At 38.3% G+C, this 21,480-nt stretch overlaps 1 protein-coding gene across 1 annotated transcript in view; it reads left to right on the forward strand.

Moving 5' to 3' along the window:
* Window positions 1-5,545, forward strand: part of DEF6 (DEF6 guanine nucleotide exchange factor) — a 58,400-nt gene extending 52,855 nt beyond the window's left edge. The window contains exons 10-11 of the mRNA XM_015831979.1: window positions 3,900-3,990; window positions 4,443-5,545. Of these exons, the coding sequence (XP_015687465.1) occupies window positions 3,900-3,990; window positions 4,443-4,669 (318 nt within the window). The 3' untranslated portion in view covers window positions 4,670-5,545. The remainder of the gene's footprint in view (window positions 1-3,899; window positions 3,991-4,442) is intronic.
* Window positions 5,546-21,480: the final 15,935 nt, after the last annotated feature.

The raw sequence follows: 21,480 nt of genomic DNA on the forward strand, positions 1-21,480 counted from the left end.
TTTAAAATATTTAAATATTTTATTTTATTTTAAAATATGTTATTTTATTATTATTTTTATTTTTAAGCATTAAATTACTGTCAATTAATTTATGCAATCTAAGCTAAAGAGTCCCCGGGCAGAGAGCAAATACACTATAGAAAAGATGATCTCAGATGCATAGCTCCACTGTAATTGAATGAACAGACAGGAATTTCAAAACCAAACTTTGTAAATAGTTGTCACATTGATTCAGTTGTCAGTTGGAATGATCCATGTTGATTCATATATTTAAAATCTGCAATTTAAAAGTATTGTAGAAGTTTTAATTGATTCAGTAAGATTAATATTCATTGAATTGATTTAGTGAAACTATTGGAATCATTGCTTACAAATCTACTAAATTCTGCTATTTTTCTAGCCACACCATGGAATCCACTACTTCCTTGGTACTTTCAAGCAGCATTACTACAAATATTTTTTATTTATTTGCATAACTAAATATTTTAAAGTACAGGGTTTTTTTTGAGAGGGGCAAGGGATAAACTGAGAAGTCAGAAACAAATGTTCCAGAAAAAGATTACAGTCAAACTGCCTCCTATTATGCCAAAAAATATGCATGGATGCGTTCATGTTAATCATCAGGAGTTGAGCTCTAATCATGGAAGGTGATTTTACTTTAATCTCACTATGAATTGACAGTATTATGCCACTAGATGGCATGCACTAACCTGTTATTCTGCTTTAAAAAAAAATAAAAATAATAATATGCCAAGATCTCAGGAAATCAGAAATCTTAAAAAAAAAATCATCCTCTTAAACAGATTTGGCCATTTAGTTTTTAAAATTGAAAATAATTATTTAAAAGTCATTTTAATTTTAACATTTGTGTTTTAGGGCTTACAGAGCATGAAACTGGGAAATTGTGCCCATCGCTTGAAAAGGTTGCATTATTCCATTCAAGAATAGTTTCAGATTTCTTTGCATTTTCAATAGTGTCTGCTGCATAGAATTAAAGAACTGTAGCGAAGCATACTTACAGATACTGTAAATGTGGCTGCAAATTGAGGCAGAAGATCAGATTTTTCCTAATGCTGATCCAAAATGGGTAACCTGATCTAGTGTCAGCCCTTCAAGAGAGACCCAGATGAGACCCACACTCCACAGGATGATTAGAACTATACTTTATTGAAACAGGGCTATACTAATAGAATCTTGCAGGTCTGCTGTACTTCTGCATCCCTCCATCTCCAGTGAATCAGGAAGGAGTCTTAGAGTCTCTTCTTAATACTACCAGCTTTCCCAGAATTTAAAGAATGCTTCATTCCTGTTTATTTACATAATGATTTCTGATTATTTGCTTCAAGGCTGTCTCCCCGGCTATCTACAGCTGGTTACTTATATCATCTGATCTCACCATCTTGGCTTCACTGTGTGAATAAAAAAAAAACTCATCAGAGCTCAACACAACCCTACTTTTAATTTTCCTGATTTTGATTTTATTACACGTTGAGGGGCTGGTGATCAGCTTTAAAGTTTCAGTTTCGAAATTGCTTGCTTTAAATAGAATTTGCCTGCCCAAATTATGTCAGTAGAGTAGTATTTCTCAACCTTGGCAGCTTGAAAAGGTACGGACTTCAACTGCCAGAATTTCCCAGCCATAGAGGGTGCTTGATGAGAATTCCATTCCTCATGAGGTTTGACCAAAGGAGACAAAGGTGAACCCTCTCTGCAGATACTCCTAACCCAGTGATGGCAAACCTTTTAGAGACCGAGTGCCCAAACTGCAACCCAAAACCCACTTATTTATCACCAGGTGCCAGGTGGGCGTGGCCCACTGGGTGGGTGTGGCTGTGGTGGTCATGGCAGACTGGGTGGGTGTGGCCAAGGTGGGCATGATTACCTCGATGTTGTTCATGGGGAGGGATGCCTGTGGGGGCCGGGCAGGGTTCGGGGAGATCCAGGGGGTCTCTGGCAGGTGGGGCAGTGGGCAGGAGGCTCGTCCTGCGGGGTGAGGTGAGGCAGGGGCTGGGGTGGCTACTGCCTGACACCATTGGCCCCCGCACACAGAGGCCAGCGAGCGCATGGGGGCCAACAGTGTCCATCAGCAGCCACAGCCTGCCGGCCCCTAGACCGGCACACTCTGGGGCTCCGCAGCCCACCACCAGAAGTTCAGAGAAGCCGCCTCTGAGCTGGACAGATGGCCGACAGCTGAGGAGGCAATGCAGTGGGTTGTGCCCGGGAAAAGGAGAGCATGCGAGGCCAGGAGGGATGGGACAGGGGGGAGGGAAACCAGCCATGCTGAGATGCATCCGGCCACGTGGGACCTCGGCGAGTTAGTGGGCGGCTGGTTGAAGAGGGACGGTTGCCATCTCTGGGGCATGGCGCGCGTGCCCACAGAGAGGGCTCCAAGTGCCGCCTCTGGCACGCGTGCCATAGGTTTGCCACCACTGTCCTAACCTGTGGAATGTCCGCCATTAGAAGCATAAGAAACATGCCCTCACTTCTAACATTCCAAAAGCTTTAAAAAACATGTTTTTTTATAATGCATTTGGCAACTGAAGCAAGAATGGGTAAAGGTACCTGAGTTTGGGATGAATCCTGTTCGATGTTAGAGACATCATGAATTTATAATACTATAGTTGTTTATTGGCGATGATATTTTGTTTATATACTGATCATGTTAATTTGTTGTTTATTGTATTGTTACCTATTTCATATTGTTTGTAAGCCCTTTCAGAGTCTGGTGATTCAAGAGACATCAAACTTTTTGCTGTAAGTAAATAGTCTTTGGCTCCAACAGTCTGCCCTGCCTCTTCCCTAATCTTCCCAACACTCTCCTTTTTTATTTCATCCTAGCAACCAGTGTCCTTGGATTTTTCCCACTATCCCCCTCCCTCTGAAATGCTTCTCCCAAAGTATGCATGTTTCAGAGTTGTGCCTGGATTAAACATGTCTATTCATGGACCATTCAAAGCTAGCTGTTCTCTGCATGGATTGTTTTGTACATATCTACTTAAATATCTTTGTTAAGAAAATATTTCAAGGTTAAAAAAAATGTGAGAAAGAAACAGAGTGCTTTGCTCTTTGCCATGACCACTTCCCTCAGGACAATTCTCCCTGTGCCTTAATGGGTCATTTTCTATCTACAAATTGCAAAACAGGGAGTCCTGCTCTTTCTCTGTTTCCCTTCTTAATAGTATTCTATATTTTAAAAAAAAACCTAGAGAAGAAATAATAAAATAACAAGATATTACAATTAGCTGATAACTATTTGTCTCCGGTGAAATTCTGTAATACAATTTTTTATAAAATCTCGTCTGAAAAAACCTGAGAATTGTATCCCAGAGTTTGCGATGATCTTTCAAGGAGGCAGCCTTTTTTTGATATAATGCTGGCACTTATAACATGTTGCCTCAAGAAATTCCTACAATTTCAGCTTTTTCAGTCCTTTTCCTGTTAGCCAGAAGTGATTACAGAAAATGCTCTTAATTGATTAATTATGTCTTCATGTAACATTCTAGGCCACTTTCATTTTTCAGTAGAAGAAAACATATATAGTTCAGGGTTTTACTGTGGAATCCTTGTTGCTTTTGTTTACTTGCAGACATTTCATTACCCAACTAGGTAACATCATCAGTGTGAGTGAGTGTGGGGTTTACTCCCGGTTTATATATAGCAGCTTGCCCTGATGGTAGGGGTGTAGTTTTCTCCTTAGTAAATTCCTTGATAACAGTATTGTTTTCTGCTAAATTGTATTTTTGCTGCTAGATATAATAACTTTTTTTCCCAGTAGGTGTGATGACTGCATTCAGTTGATTTATAATTCATTAGGTGTTTACCACTTTGATTACCTAGAAATTACACAGATTTTAAACAGAGATAGCAACCAGGTCTCTTTTTTTCCTCTTCCATTGCAGATAGCCCAGCAGAAGCTCCAGCAAGCCAGCACCAATGTAAAGCACTGGAATGTTCAGATGAACCGACTGATGCATCCCATTGCTCCAGGAGGTATGAGGGCAGAAGTATTCAGCTATGAAGCAAATTATACAACTGTAGCCAGATGCCTTGTTTCAGGCTTGCAAGTTAAGCACACACAAATTTATAATTATCTGGCTGCCAAGGAATAATCTTGCGCTTTTTGAATAGACATTGTGTTTGTGTTTGATCTTCCTCCAGAATTTATGACCACAATTGTTTTAAAGATTATTTGTTCTTCTACAAGAGAACAGATATCCAGGTTGGCGTCCAGCAATCTGGAATATTCCATTTGTTTGTATGTTCTTTGCTATTATTTCCTACCATTGCTAAATTCTGCTTCAAGAGAGGCAGTTTATAATTTCTAAAACACATGCATTCTGTATACCTGTGGTAACAGTGATGGGCATATGCCTAGTAATTTGTCCCTTAACTTCTGAAAATAAAAATTAATTTGCCGTGTGCTTTTCTTTTCTGGTTTATAGAAAAGCGTACTATGGCTAGTGGAGGATTCCCTGGCTTTAATCCTGCAATCCTGTCCAAAAGAGAGTCATCTTTCAAATTGAAACAAAATCTGGAAAAAAAGAAATCTGATGTTGTGAAGAATGGGAGCAAAGAAAACATAAATGGAGAGACAGAGAAGCAGATGCAGATGTCAGAAAAAGATAATCCTGGCTCAGAAGTCCCTTGTTTAACTTCAGAAGAAAAATAATTCCACTGAATTGAAATTTAGGGACCAGAAAATAAGTGTCATGGCAGCTTAATGATTATTATAGTTTATAAATACTGAACATATGTAAAGATTGTATAGAGAAGAATTGTGATGTTCTCTGCAGTTAAGCCACACAATATCCTGGTAGTTCGATTTGTATGCTAGTGTTGACCCTGAAGTTCTACACATACATATTGAAAAAGTATGATTTAAATATGGGATTACGGTTTCCCCAAAGCATACTCTATTTGGTCTCAGCAGATGAAGAAGAGTTCTGGTAATTCTGTATCATATTATGGTATTAAAAGTTCTATCAGTTGGTGGCCACAATAACTACTGCTGTAATATGCCAAGAATTCTGTCATTCTCTCTAGAAAAAAATAATTGTAAAATATATTGTCTGAACAATTGAACTGTGTTATAAAAATTGAGTCTTTTCTTTTTGGCAGTGTCATTAGTTAACTGTGTCATTTAACGAACCTTGTATTAGTAACTTGAAAGGAAACAACCAGAGTTTATGCAATGATTGTTGAAAATGTTATGTTCCTAATGTTAATGAGACAAATCAGCATTTAATAGAAAAGGTGACAAAGAAAGAAATTTGATGTTTGGTTTCATTACGCTGCTGATGTATTGCACTATATAATATAAACTTTTAAGCTGAATATTTCAGCTGCAGTTCCAAATTAAAACATCCTAACAAGTGACTTTCCAGCCTGAAGAGGAGAGGCCACTGTTTTCCTTGATAAGTGGCTCCACCTTGTTTAAGTTTCCATAGCTAATATTGAGAAAAATGAATCTTAAGTGCCAGCTAAGAATTATTTTGAAAGACAGCAGGCAATGCAAAGCCAGATCTTATAACATTGTTACTATGTGTAAAGATAAAATTCTATTCCCATTTTAAAATTTCAGATTCTTCGTATTTAACTAAATCACAACAATCTGGAAAGTAAAATACAAAATAAACACAATCTTATTCCATTGTCATGTAATGGAGAAAGTTTCAGAGAGTATCTTTAAAAAAGTGGTGAGGCCACTGTTGCTTATAGCAAGATATCCTCTTTTACATTGTTCCTTTATTGCTCTTATCAAGCAAGGATTTGAAGCATGATGAAAATATTATAAAATGTTTTGAATCAGGACAGATACTATGTATATCCTATGAGTAATGATGACTTGATATACATCTATCAACTCTGAAATTGTTTCAGAGAAGTAGAAGTAATTATACTCTGAAATGGTCACATTAGGTGGCAGCAGCTAGCTGTTTTGGGCTGATTTTACAAAGACGAGAGTCTGATCTGGTTAGGATTTTGATAGGAGTTCATCACCCATATAAGAAGAAAATGAAGAAAAGGGAAGTATTGTACCTCATAAATGTAGACTTAGTATCTACTATAGGTGAAATGGTAAATACTTTCCATTTTTAGGGAGAAAAACTTTCACACGGTAAATTATAGGAAAGACAATTTCTGATTTAATGTTCCCCTCAGCATATTAACTTTATAAGTGCAAGGATAACCCTACTTTAACTTGGTATAAAATAGATTGAGAAATGATTGAGAAATGAGTCTGCTCATTACAGGTAATTGTGATGATGATGATGATGAAATGGTTGCTAATATATCATACAACGGTGAATTGAATTTTGCAGCATTTTAGGTCTCTCTTTTTGTGTTTGTCCCTCTCAAATAATTCAAAATGTGTGGTAATTGCTGTTTAGTCTCTTCTGCTTAATTTTCCTTTCTATATAATATCTCCATGTTACAAATATGTGGAGTCTGGCAGAAGTCTGTCCTCTTTCCTATAGCATCTTTCAATTGCAAGGTTTCTGATATTGCTTTGGTAGCTGAAATTTTGCTCGCTTGTTAAGCTTCTCAATGGCTAGGCTAAAATATTGGCTAATTCATGCTTAATGTGTTTTGTGAATCCAGAGAATATTTACCTAAACAGTTGGATTAATTCAGTAAATTATGTTTCGGTTAGTATGTTATGTGAATATAGCTAGTGTTATTCAAAATTTCAATAGATAAATTAAGTCAAATGTAGTGGAGAAAAACATTATTGGAATAGAAGCTTAATTACAGATTACCATATCAAATTCTATAAACCAGGAGTGATTAACTTTTTGATGAGACAAAATGTGTTTTGGGGGAACAAGGACTGTAGTGGGTAGAATAATGATGTACAATGGGAGAGATGATGATACAAAGTGGGAGATAGTGCTTCATTTGACAGGAATTTTCTTTGGTTTGGGAAGGTAAGTATTTGGAAGGTTATTTTAATATGTAATCTATTTCAAGAGTTAGAAAACACAAATATATGTTTTATATTTAAAAACAGGAAATTGTGAAATATATTTGTTATTGTCTGAATAATTTTGGTTTAGTCATATAGCAATTACTACACCATGCTGTAAAAGAGTCTGGGGTCCACAAAAGAGTTTGATGTGATATTGTGAAGTATTAGTACTTTATAAAGCCTTAGTAAGGCCACATATGGAATATTGCATCCAGTTTTGGTCACCACATTACAAAAAAAGACGTTGAGACTTTGGAAAAAGTGCAAAGAGCAACTAAGATGAATAAAGGCCTGGAGACTAAAACATATGAAAAACAGTTGCAGAATTTGGGTATGGCCAGTCTAGAGAAAAGAAGATTAGGGGGGACATGATAGCAGTATTCCAGTATTTGAGGGGCTGCCACAAAGAAGAGGGGTCAATTTATTTTCTAAAGCACCAGAAGACAAGACAAGAAACAGTGGATAGAAACTAATCAAGGAGAGAAGCAACCTGGAATTAAGAAGAAACTTCCTAACATTGAGGACAATTAACCAGTGGAATAGCTTGCTTTCAGATGTTGTGGGTGCTTCATCACTGGATGTTTTTAAGAAGAAACTGGACAGCCACTTGTCTGAAATGGTATAGGATCTCCTGCTTGATCAGAGGGCTGGACTAATTCTAATTCTAATTCTGATATGCAGTCACATTACTGCAGGCTGCTCATGTGTGCTATGGTCAATATAACCTGGGTAGTAGCCAAGTGTACCTCCTACACCTACTGGTATGCAGTATTTTCTTTCAAATCCCAGTTTGTGATTAGTTATTTAAGAAAAAATACTGCATCCTTGCATATTAGTATAGTTCTCAAAGTGGCCAGTAAGGTGTTTAAAACAACATGCAACAAAGAGCAAAAATATTCCCATAAAGTAAAACTCAACTCATTTTTTAAGAAACTTTTGTGCCTGTGACCAGAAAAGAAAAGAAAACTGAGGACCAGGGGAATTTTCCGAAGAACTAATGTTCCATAAAGAAACTTTCTCACTAGCTACTGCTACTACAGAATTTCAGCAGATGGGTGTGTGAAAAATATGACAAGCTAATTTGTGAAGGCTAATTACAGGATTTTAGTTGCTTATGTATGTGGTTAAATTGGTTTAAGTCATTTTATTTCCAAGGTTTTTAAAGGAATAATTCAGAATTTTTTTTTCTATTTGGGCAGAATCTGAGAGACATAAACTGGTTTTGTAGTAGAGCACAATTGCTAATTCTATTTCACATAATTGAAGTACAGTAAAACTGCATCCCAAGGAAGCTTTATTAAATCCAATTTAGGCTAACAATTCTTTTTAAATTCAGGACTGTAAACTATTATCAATCACTACCCCAGTTACCAAGCTACATTCTGGAGTCTAGAATAATTTAAGAATATCCAGACCTTTTATTAAGCTGGGTGACCCTGGGCCAATCACTCTCTCTCAGCCATAGGAAGGAGACAATGGCAACCCACTTCTGAAAATCTTGTCAAGAAAACTGCAGGGACTTGCAGCTAATGCATGGGAAATGTCAAGTAAAACATCTACGGAGGACCTGGGTGGTGGAGGCTAAATTTAAAAAATCACGTTTTCAAAATAACTAAAAACCCGTATTTACACAGCACAAGAGGAAAAAATCAATAACAGTTGAAAATGTCACTGCAATAAACTGCTATTAGGTGTGATTTTTTTTCCTCCGAAATTTTAAATCTCTTTGGCTTTATCTTCCCAAATTCCTGGTGATGGGAATTGTGTAGACCAGGGCTTGTCAACCGGTGGTACACGTACGACCACCTGGCTGGTGGTACGTGGCGTTGCCTTCCTCCCCCCCGCCACCCCCCAGGGCGTCGCCTTCCTCCCCCTCACTCCGACCTGCGCCCGTCAGCTGGAATGTCCGGCAACGCTTTGGCTGGTGCGGAGGGCGAAGGGGAGGCCGCTGCAGCACCGAACTCCTGTGCTTGTCAGCTGGGAGGTCTGGTGATGGAGCCGGCTGGCGGAGGGCGATGGGGAGGTGGCGACTTGGCGGGCGGGGTCCTGCCTGCCCACGAATGTCGGGCCCACCCGCCCCATCTGTAAAAGAAAAAGTCTTCCGCCCAAGCATAACTTTTAAGGATTTTAAGGATCTTTGAGAGGGAGAGAGAAATAGAGAGAGGGAGAGAAAGATGGAAAGAGAAATAGAGAGAGGGAGAGAGAGGGAGAGAGAGAAAGAGGGAGAGAGAAAGAGGGAGACAGAGGGAGAGAAGGAGGGAGAGAGAAGGAGAGAGAAAAAGAAAGGGAGACGGAGAGAAAGGGAGAGAGAAAGAGACGGAGGGAGAAAGAAAGGGAGAGAAGGAAAGAGAAAGGGAGAGAGAAAGAAAGAAGGAGAGAGATTAAATTAGTAACATGGTTATTCAGTGAATCTGGTTTCCCCACTAACTTTGCTTGTCACAAGGTTGCAAAAGGTGATCACATGACCCTGGAACAATGTGACCATCATAAATAAGAATCGGTTGCCAAGCATCCGAAAGTAAATCACATGACCCTAAGGATGCTGCAATGGTCATAAGTGTGAAAAATGGTCATAAGTCACTTTTTCCAGTGCCGTTGTAACTTTGAACAGTCACCAAGCAAACTGTTGTAAGTTGAGGACTACCTGTACTTTATCACATTTTTCCATTTATTTTTTTTTGTCATCAAGCTTTTGACACCTTGCTGGGTGACTGGTGGTACTCGAATGTTGCCATAGTCTAAAAGTGGTACAATCGGTGAAAAGGTTGAAAAGCCCTGGTGTAGACAACTGTATCTAGGGAACTCTTTATTTCGGGGTGATTGTTGTAAATTACTGCAATAAAAATGACAAGCCGACTTGAAAAATTACTCTCTCTGCCCCGTAAATAGCTGCAGGTCCCGAAGTTGCCAACTTAAATTCCGAAGACTCCTTTTGCACTACTTTTAACCCAGCTGGCTCGTCGGGGACTGCCTGCTTCATTTGCCCGCGACAATTGTGCGGAACCGATTATGCTTCAGGAAAGAGCCGAGCGCGTCTCTTAACCCTGGTTGAGCAATCTCTCCTCCCTCAGAGAGCCCTGTGACACGCGCACGCACGCACAGGCTCCAGAACGCCGCTCTGGTGAAAGAAGAAGCCCCGGTCCCGGAGGAACATCGGGGGAGCTGTGGCGGGGGGGGGGGGCAGAGCCGACTTGATTGCGAGAAGCAACCCTTCCTCGTAGAAGGCGGGAACAGGCTTGGGCTGTCGTCGTGGCGATATGCTAATGCCGCCCTCGGCCCGCTAGCGAGCCAATGGGACCGAAGTGCGCGGCAGCGTCAGGCTCAGCATGCGTGACGTCGGAAGGAGTGAGTCTGCTGCTGCTGCTGCTGTTGTCGGCCCGTGGGACGGGGGAGGGCGTGGATGACAAAAGTTCTGCGGAGCGTGTGACCCGGGAGTGTGGGCGCCTCCCCGTCGGCAGGTGAGGTACGGGTTTAACCCGGGCAGACTCGGCGTGAAGAGAGCCGCAGAGAAGGCGGTGCTCGCTCGGTCTTTCGGGTTCGGCGTGGTGGGCGGCCGAGGTATCGCCGAGCGGCGTTTGCGGGCGCTTAGAAGGCCCCAGAACCTCGCACCAAGACTGTGGGCGCCGACCGCGTCCAGCCCCTGCTGAGCGGAACAGTCTCAGGTTTCGGTCCGGCCGCTTGGCTTTGCGTCCACAGTGTGGCGTCGGCCGCCTCCCTCCAGCCTTGAGAGGTCGCTGGCCTGATGCTCGCTGGCCGGTGAAATCGGGTACGTGAGCGGCCGCGGTTTCCAGTCGCCTGCCCTCGAGCTCCGGAGGGGGGACCGCGGGAAGCGCAGGATCCGGGACGAGCGCTGAAGGGATCGAGCGAAGGCGGAGCCTGTTTCTGCTTCTCAAAGCGGTGCGGTAAATAGAAGTGCCGGCAAGGATGCCCTGAGCGTGAGGACCGGAGAAGACAGGCGACCCTTTTTTTTGGGGGGGGGGAATAGAGTTCCCTTTGCTTTGCTGACTTTCGCCGTCTCTTGGCCTGGTGGTAAAGCGGGCGGGACTCGGGCCTACGGTATTGCCTAAAAAGAGCCCAGGTTGACCCAGCCGCGCTGCCCCTTCAAAGGGTTCTGCCATCTAGGCATGGCAGGCATAAAGGCGGGAATGTCCTCTAGGTTTCTCTGCATGCCCCCTCAGGGGAAGACAAGAGCAAGGTATTTTGCTGCCTCAGGTAGAAAGGTGGATGGTTGGTTGCAAGGTCAGGCAGTTATTTAGGTACTGGAGGCGGAAACTACCATAAATATCTTCTCTCCCATTGATAATACAAAGGACAGTGCTCATAATAAATAACATACTGGTATCTTTTCAAAGCAACCATAATTGACTCTGAGGCAGCTGATGATCCCAGCCTTCCCTACTGAAATTCCCAGAGAAAGAGGACAAGCAAACAGAAATAATGGGAAAGACTGAGCTCAGTCTTTCCCATTATGTTGTCCAGAGCAAAGAGTGTGATACCACCTCTGCTCATATGGTTTTATACTTCATTGAGATAGGGCATGTTTTTGACAATCTACTCTCAAATTTTGAAATGATTGGGATTGGAGGAAAAGTAGGAAATGAAAAGGCAAAACATAGGTTTTTCCCTTTCTGCTTTTCCCCTCTGACCCCATAAGAGAGAACACATGTTCAATTTAAAATGGATGCCGTAACCTTCATATGTATAATTGTATATATAATTATAACTAAAGTGAATAGTATTTTTTTTTTTAAAAAAGGTTGTCCTACATCAAATTGGAAGAAACTATTTGGTGACATTCAGATAGCAGCTATAAACCCAAAGCATAGCAGCTTTCACAATATGAAAATACACAGTTGTGGATAACTGAAATGTTTTATTTTGTTTTAAGCCTGATACAGTATTTTTTGTTTAATTAATGCCACATATCTCAATGATGCTACAGAATTGACTTTGAAAAACCTTTGTTATTTCTTCTCCTTGCCCAACTTTGAAGATAAATGCACAGTGTACAGTAAAGTCTAATAAATACAGTGCATCTCTATTCATATTAGTTCTAAATAATCATTTTTGATTTTATTAAAAATATATTTTAATCCAATATTATTATGCTTTGCAGTTTTTAAGTTAAGAATTATGATAAAGTTATCTCTATGAATTTTTTAATGTCAAGAACACACAATTATAAAAAAAGTGATTAAGCTTGTTAATACCTGTTTTGTAAAGTTCTTTGGTTGTGCAAGTGGATCACTTTGGCCATGTCTTGACATCATGTGTTTCTAAATGTTGATGAACTTCTAGGATTGTATGAATTATCTGGGTACGTATAGAGGTAATCAATACATCAGCTCTAGTGATGGACATGAAATGCATCTTGTTATTTTCAACAATCTCAGCACTTTTAATGAATATTTTAAAGATGTATTATGATTTGTTTTTTTCTCAACATAATAAGCTTGTGTTTTGTATATAAAGAATAGCAACTATAGGCTTTTAGAGAAGACAAAGCAGGTATGATTGTTACTGAAGACTTTTTCATTTGTTGCTGATTTCCATATGTTAATTTGTGGCCCACTCATAATTAATTGTTTGATAGATTTTTCATCAAATGTTCCACTTTGTAGACAAGTGAGTGCATTTATAGCTGTTGTTTTTCTTGTGTATATCTGTTCTAATTTGTTTGTGGTTAAAGTAGGTAAAACTGAAATTGCATATAAACATTTATATGAGAGTAAGTCCCAATGAATAGAGCAGGCTAACTTCTGCGAAGATAAGCACATAAAGCCATTATCTCAGGTATGTTTCCAGATGCATTGCTGCATAGCATTGCAATACAGTAATGACTTGGGAAATATTTGAAAGTTAGATCTGAAAAGTAGTTTCCCCTGATTAAAAGTTGCTAACATAAAAATAATGAGATACCTCTGGAAAAGATGTATATGGGGGAGGGCTGGAAACACAGAGATTCCAAATATGGTTGCTGGTTTACTGAAACTTTAAATGTTAATATTTACACATCAGGACATCTGGAGGGCATTATTACATTGAAGAAAACTGGTACTGGAGCAAAATTTGCACAGGAAGGAATATGCTAAGCAAACATTTAGCTAGACATTGTAGTATTTCCTATTTCTTTTTCTTTTTTTTTGGTTTAAGGAAATCTTTTGTTTCCTTTGCATTGTAGTAAAGAAAAGAGAGATAACAAAAAATCAAGTGCCAACCTAAAGAGTAATGGAGTTCTAATAGTGCATGGTGTGTGTAGGTGTGTGTGTTTGTGGTCTTAGTAGGAATCTGGACTCAAAACTAAACAGAGTTAGGCTGGTTAGTATGTGAATAAAAGATTACCAAGGAATATCAGAGCTTTAAACCAGGTTGGAAAAAACAAACAAAATGAAATAAAACAATGACACAGCTGCTAAGAAAATTATATTTTTTTGCCCAACTGGTCACCAGAATTGGAGCTTAAATTGAGGACATCTTTATCTTCTGCCTTCTCAGAGTGCATTCCAGTGCTTGAAATAACACTCTAGTCATCAAAGGTTATTAAACTATTCTCTCAAAACTATGCAGAATCTCCAAATATCCAAAAGTAGGTCACCTATTTTCATAATAGAAAAGATGCAGGAATCAGTTGAGCAAAAGTAAATTAATGAACAGAGCTAAAGGGTTCTATTTTCTTTCCCAGTAATAGTTGCAACAGATAATTTCAGGAACTCTCTTCTGACTAAAAACCCTATGCTTCATTTTATTTATGTATTCATATAATGATCAACAGGAATAAATATGCAGTAGGTCTGCAAAGATGAATGTCTCATCTTCTGCTTGATAACATGCAAAATAAAGTATTGGGACTATGATGAAGTTGAGATTCCTATTTAAAATGTAGTTCATCTTAAATGCAGGAGATGCCGACATAAAAATATAAATAGGTTTTGCGTGAGGTTGGAAATATTTGTCCTGTCAATTGCCCAAAATAAAATATTCTAATAATACAGGTAAAACTCGTTTGTCATGGGTTCCAAGGCTTAAGTTTAACCCACATTATTTTTTCTAGTCTAGTAAATGACTAGTATCTGAAAATAAAGGTTTTTTTCCTCTCTTGAATTTTGTCAGCATCTTAAGAGGAGCATTGTCTACTAATTTCTAGATTACATAGTTCAAAGGAAAGCAGTTGCACAATAAAGAGGTTCATGCAATTATAGAATGTGGATTGCAACCATGCCAGCTCATTGGGTGACTCTGAGTCAGTACTTCTGTTTCAGCCCAATGTACCTCACAAGACCATTGTTGTAGAATAAAATAGGTCTTATGCTGCACTTAGATGTAAATGCATATCAAATTCTTTAAAAAGTAAATATAACATTTTACCCCCCCAAAGCAAACTTCAGTTTAAAGCGTACATTTAAAATATTTTCCTCTTCCCATATGTGCAATGTGTCTGTTCTCTTTGCAGTTACAATCTCCAAATATTAAAGATACTCATCCTTGCTTTGATAAACTGTTGACAAAATTTAATTAAGAATGTTTAGGAATCACTGAAGTACTCCCAATAATGTCTCCAGAGCTTGTCATCAGGGAGATTTTACTCTCCTTTGAAAGAATTGTATAGATCTCAAACTTTAGGAGATTAGATCAAATATTAATATAGATTTTTTTTGCCCCAATTTGTTTCTGTTATATTTGAAAAAGCTGTAATAGTTTGATCTGAAAAACTATAATTTGGGGCTAGATCAGCTTAGGGGATATTGGATACTTTTGTTTATTTATTTAACATATGGCAAACATATGATATTAAACAATATTAATATACAATATTAAAAATAGTTTTGTTTAATATCAGTGTTTGTGAACAAAAGTTATTTAAATCTATACATAATTTCAGCACTTAGTAGTAAAGGATGTAGTCTTGTTGGAGTGTGGAGAGGTTTATTTAATAAAAAAATGAGTAGTGAGGGAATGGCTATTTTAAAATTTCCCCTTGTATATCTTAGTGCAGTTTAATAATTGTTTTCAACTAGTGAACTTTATTTAATCTCTGTCATATATTCCGTCTTAATAATGTTACCAACTACTGACCTATGGAATCTTTTACTTTTTCTCTTTTATAGTTTCTTTGTCTAAGTCCCCATCACAACCTTCATTTTGCTTAACTTTTAAGACTGAAAAATGTCTAGAAAAACATTTACTTAAATTTTCTAACATTTTTCTTAATGCTAATATATTTTTGTATTGTACCTTTTAGTTTAAGACCATTTTTCTCCCTGATGAATAGGAATCCTCTTATCTGGACAGTTGTCTTACATCTATTTAAAAAGTAGCAATACAACATCCCCCCCCCCCCCGAATTGCTAATTGGTATTTTTTTCTATTACACATACACACACGGTATTGTGCAAACGTCTTAATCTTTTTGAGCTTTAGCATATTTTAGCTTTTTCACCCTGTTTCCCTTCCGCAAAAGTGGTTTCTTGATTGCTACCTTTCTGCAGAGACCATTCCTGATGAACTTTTTCAGACAGTAGAAGGGTCAACTTGGCATCCCCATAAAGCTGTCAGATTCTGACCTAGGTCTTTGCTGGACTTCCTCCGATCTCTCAAAGAAGAAACTGAGGAACTTCTCATCAGAATTTGAAAGTTTCCTTAATCTTCCAGTCCTATTTTTTTTTGTCCTTGACCTCTCCTGATTCTTCAAATTTCTTTATAACAGCATGAATACCACATCCTGAATATCCAGCTTGTTTGTTGATTTCCCTTTGAGAGTAGCCTTGCTGAGGCAAAAGTATGGTTTTATCTCTGTCAAATTCTGTGATCTTTGGCATTTTGATTGGAGTGATGTGATTGAAAGTTGGTTTTATTAGCAAAGTGCCAATGAATTACTCTCATACAACATGTGACTATACTATATGTAATGCTCAAGAATGTCTTGCACAAACTGGTCTAATAGACCTTTTTGCACAGCAGTCGTTTTGGCATGAAATAATAGGGTACATACAGGTGTTAGTAATAATAGTACTTAGGGTTCCATTGCATTTAGATTTATGGGAGCCAGTTATCTGCTGTTGCTTTAGCATAAGGGGAGGTCACACTATGTATTTGCCACTTTAGCCTATAGAAGCTGTTTTTTCTGTTTTTTTCTGTTTTTAAATACTGCATATAAATTTCCTGTATTTTCTGGTTGTATTCTAATAAGGAAACTGAGACATAATTATATATGTTCATTATATCATTACTACAAGAGCAAATCTAATGTTAGCCTAAGACTTTTACACAGTTCTCTCTCTCTCTCTCTCTCTCTCTCTCTCTCTCTCTCTCTCTCTCTCTCTCTCTCTCTCTCTCTCTCTCTCTCTCTCTCTGTGTGTGTGTGTGTGTGTGTGTGTGTGTGTGTGTGAGATCATCATCATCATTTTAGCCATTGTCTATCCACTGCAGGATGAAGGCCTCTTCCACATGTTTCCAACCAATGCAGTCCTGAGCTTTTTTTTTTGCCAATTGGGCCTGCAATACTTGCTGATGTTGTCAATCCACCTTGTTTTAGGTCTCTTTCGTGGATGCTTTTTATCAAGTGGGATCCATTCTATGACTGCCTTGGTCTACCTGCCATCAGTTCTTGCTGTGTGACCAGCCCATTTCCATTTCAATTCTTTTAATCTCTTGATGATATCATATACTTTCGTTTGTTCTCTAATCCATGAGTGGGTCTTTCTATCTTGTCTTGTAATGCCGAGCATGTATCTTTCCATGACTCTTTTGTGCCACTCATAGCTTTTGTATTGATTGTGAGGTTAGTATCCATGTTTCACCAACATATGTTAGAGCAGGTAGCACACACTGATCGAAAACTTTTCTCTTCAGGCATGGGGAGAGGTTGTTCTTGAAAATTATGCTTAGTTTGCCAAATGCCTGCCAACCCCATTTAGAACGCAATTCAGTTTCCTTTATTGTATCACCTTCCATTGAGATCCGTTGGCCAAGATATATGTAGTGGTCTATTAGGTCTAGTTCTTCTCCAGATATATATTTTTTTCTTTCTTTGGTGACTTTATTAAACATAACCTAGTTGTTTTTTTCCAGATTTATTTGTAAGCCAAATGGGTGTCCTGCTTTGTGCAGCTCTTGTATGTGTTTTTGTAGCTCTTCTGAGTCTTGTGAGAAGAGAACAACACACACACACACACACACACACACATCTTCTGTTATAGATGCCAGTGATTTACAATATCACCATTTTTCAATTCTATTATATCATGATTTTTCAGGTTTCAAGTTATACTGGAAGTTCAGGTTATGTGCCACTCTAAACATTTATCCCACACCTCGTTCTAAAGTGCAAATCTGGACAGATATTTGTAAAGATCATTAATGTATTATACCGTAGTCCATTTATTGGCTAGTACGGGGGTAGGCATGCTGACTCAGGAATTCTGGGAGTTGAAGTCCACGAGTCATAAAAGAGCCAAGGTTGCCTACCCCTGGGCTAATAGCTAGTATGTTGTTGTTTTTAAGTAAGATTGACTTGAAAGATCCATATGACAAAGTGCTGAATATTAAATTCTGTGTTTTAGCCCTAGTTTTTAGGGAGGGTGTTGGGTGGAATAAAAAAAACCCATTTACTTCCTATAAATAATTATTTAATTATTCTATTACTGTTATAGAATGATATAAAATATTCAAACTATTCTATTATCTTGTAGCAAATATTTTTATCAATTTGTTATAAAATTAGTAACTAATGATGTGCCACAAGTAAGTTACACGGGGTTCCATATTGAGGTAATTTGTAAGGTAATTTGTTTTTCTTATAAAATAGGAACTCAGTTAATGTTCATTAATCATGGTTATAATTATTGACTTACGACTTAAAATGTGTTAAACCATTAGGGCTTATTTAAAAATGTAGTTAATGAAATGTTACTATAGTAGTGGCTACAGTATTGATATGCAAAGAGAAGATACTGTGGATTGGGGTAGGGATCAATCAGGCTGTATTTACCTGAGAGAAAGCCCATTTAAATACAAAATCATTTTTAATAAACATATACAGTATAGGATATCACAATTGGAGCTGTAATTCTGCATAGTCTTGTTGGAGTAAATTTTGTTTTGTTCAATATAAATTATATATCTTTAAGATTGCTTTGTAAATTTAATTCTTGGAATACCATATTAAAAATACACCTTTTTAAAGATCTTGAAATATGATCACCTTTGCAAAGAAGGCAAGGATCTAATGCCCTTAATAATTATAGGAAAGAGTAAATATAAAAAGGCTTTTCTACGGGTATAAAGATTGCTAAGCTTTTTTCTACATGCTTAGTAATAGTATATAAACCCCTCTCTTAAGAGCATAGTTTCTTTTAAATAAGTTACATCTGCAAGAATACAAAGCTGACATTTACACATAAAAGGAAAGCAAATATAGCTTGATTTAATAGAATAACAAAGTTGGAAGAGACCTTGGAAGACTTCTAGTCCAACCCTCCCCTCCCCCCCTGCTCAAGCAGAAAACCCTATACCATTTCAGATAAATGGTTGTTCAGTCCAGGGTTGGAGCACCCACAAATTCTGGAGGCAAGCTGTTCTACTGATTAACTGTTCTGGCTGTCAAGAAATTTCTCCTTAGATCTAGGTTGGTTCTCTCCTTGGTTAGTTTCCATCCATTGCTTCTTGTTCTGCCTTTGGGTGCTTTGGAGAATAGGTTAACTCCCTCTTCTCTGTGGCAGCTCTTTAGATATTGGAAGACTTCTATCTTGTCACCCCTAATTTTCTTTTCATTAAACTAGACATGTCCAATTTCTGAAACCGTTCTTCATATGCTTTAGCCTCCAGTCCCCTAATCATTTTGTTCCTTTTCTCTGCACTCCTTCTAGAGTTTCAGCATCTTTTTTAAATTATGGTGACCAAACTGAATGCAGTGTTCCAAGTCTAGCCTTACCCAGGCTTTATAAAGTGGTATTTAACACTTCACATAATCTTGATTCTGTCCTTAATGCAGCCTAAGACTGGGTTGGCTTTTTTGGCAGCTGCAGCACACTGCTTGTCCACTAGGACTCCAAGATTCTTCTTAGAGTTATTAGTATTGAGCCAGGTACCATCTACCACAGGGGCCTGTTTGTATGTCCATGTGTGTGCATAAAATGGTTTCCCCTCCCTTTCCCTCCGGTCCGCCAACCGAGAAAGGTTGGAGACCTCTGATCTACCCTATACCTGTGCATTTGGTGCTTTTTTTTTTTTTTTTGCCTAACTGTAGAACCTTACTTTTTTCACCATTGAATTTTGTTTTGTTAGTGTTAGGGCCCAGTATTCAAGTCTGTTGAGATCCTTTTGTATCTTGAGCCTATCATCTAGAATTTTGGCTATTCCTTCCAGCTCAGTATCATCTGCAAATTTGATGAGTTCCCCTTCTATCCTTTTGTCTAAATCATTTTTAAAGATATTGAGGAGTACTGGGCCTAAGACAGAACCTTGAAGTACCCCACTGCACGCTTCCATTCATGTGGATTAAGGACTACACATTGTGTACGGTTGGTCAACCAGGTACGAATCTATTTGATGGTGAAGCTATCCAACCGACATTTTCGTATCTTATCAAATAGTAGGCTGTGATCTACTTTATCAAATGCCTTGCTGAAGTTCAAGTAAATTATATCTATCACATTTTCTGGTCCACTAATTTTATAACATTGTCAAAGAATGCAATAAGATTTATCTGGCATCATCTGTTTTTGACAAATCCATGTTGAATTCTGATTACTACTTTGCTTGCTTCTAGGTGCTTGCAGATTCGTTGCTTGATTTTTCCAGAATCTTCTCTGGTATTGATGCCAGGTTGATAGTTTCCTGGATCCAGCTTTTTTCCCCTTTTTTGAACATGGGAACCACATCAGTCCTTTTCCAGTCATTTGGTAATTCCCCGCTGCTCCAGGATCTTTGAAAGATACGATTCAATGGTTCTGAGATCTCATCTGCCAGTTCCTTCAGAAACTTGGAGTGTAATCCATCTGGTCCTGGTGATTTGAAGTCCTCTAGAGTGGATAGGTATTCTCTTACCATTTTCTTGCTTATTTTGATTTGCATTCCTAATATACATTTTACAGTATTTTTTTGGGTACGTTGACCTGTTGTTTCCTTTAGTGTAAAGACAGATGCAAAATACGACTTAAACAGTTCTCTTTTCTCCCTGCTGTTTGTCACCTTCTTGCCATTTTCTCCATTAATGAACCAATTGTTTTTTTTACTTTTTTCTTGTTTTTACAGGTTGAAAGAAGGTGGTGTTTTTTTGGTTATTTTGGACATTTGTTGCAAGCCTTAGTTCATTTTGAGCAGTAGTTTTCCTTACTTCATTTTTGCAGGTTCAAGCTGTTTGCTGATATTTTATCTTAGTTATGTGCCCCTCTCTCCATTTTTTATATTTGCCCTTTTTGTCTTTCATTTTTTCAGAGAGTTCTTTATGTAGCCATGCTGCTTTCTTTTCAGATCTCTTATTTTTCTTCTTCATTGGTATGTACTAGACTGGGATTTTATAATCTCACTTTTCAAAGTTTCCCAAACTACTTGGGTTGTTTTTCCCTTGTGGATTTTCATCCATGGAATTCTTCCCAAGCGCCCTCTAAGTTTATTGAAATCAGCTCTCTTTTCAAGTTTAAAAAGTCAATAACTAATGGGCAGAACTAAAGTTCCCAGCCTAATATAAACATTAGAATCCACTTAAATTTATAGCAAATATTTCATTTGTCAACCTAATAAACCAATTTTGACAGGAATACACAAATATGCTTTACTGCTCTTCTGCATGATTGCAAGAAAAAGGTCTACAGTATTATGTTGCCCAAAGTGGCATATTCCGCAGGCATGTATTTGGAACTGGCCGAGCAATTCCTTTTTTGTATTGTGATTCTAAAATACAGGCAGGCTGATATGAATAAAAATGTTTTTTTCAGCCATTATATTTCAGACTATTTGAAGCTTTAAGCCTAAAACCAGCACATCCCCCCCCCCCGGTCCTGTTCATGTAAGTGGCACCGTTTAGGGTGCTTCCAGGTTGAAAGGATTAGTTGCTGACATTACCATTGCCTGAGGGATGCCCATGTTCCCGTCAAGGAGCTGGAACAAATGATGGAAGCTCACTCTGCTGGACAATAGCACTCGGTGCTCAAACGTGGGCTTGCTAATCTCCAACCCAGCATCCTAACCACATGAGCCAACGTGTTCCTTAGCCAGCACATGAAATACAGAAACATGTTTGAAACCAAATACAGCTGGTGTAATATAATATAATGATATAACTACTATGCTCTCAGCAGTATAAGAACAACATATTCTCCACCAGCTGTAACTTCCAAATCATTTTCTAGAATAACTTCAAATATAGTGCATCATTATAATAATTCATTTCAGCATTGTTGGTGCATAGATAGCTAAAACAAAATCTTCCTTTGGATAGGATTACAACTGGTATACTAGTCTAATTTAGTAAGCAGTATTGCTGACTGCTACCCGAGCTTCCCATTAATGCA

The sequence above is a fragment of the Protobothrops mucrosquamatus genome, unplaced genomic scaffold, assembly GCF_001527695.2.
Source record: "Protobothrops mucrosquamatus isolate PMUCROS unplaced genomic scaffold, P.Mucros_1.0 scaffold_293, whole genome shotgun sequence".
NCBI lineage: Eukaryota > Metazoa > Chordata > Lepidosauria > Squamata > Viperidae > Protobothrops > Protobothrops mucrosquamatus.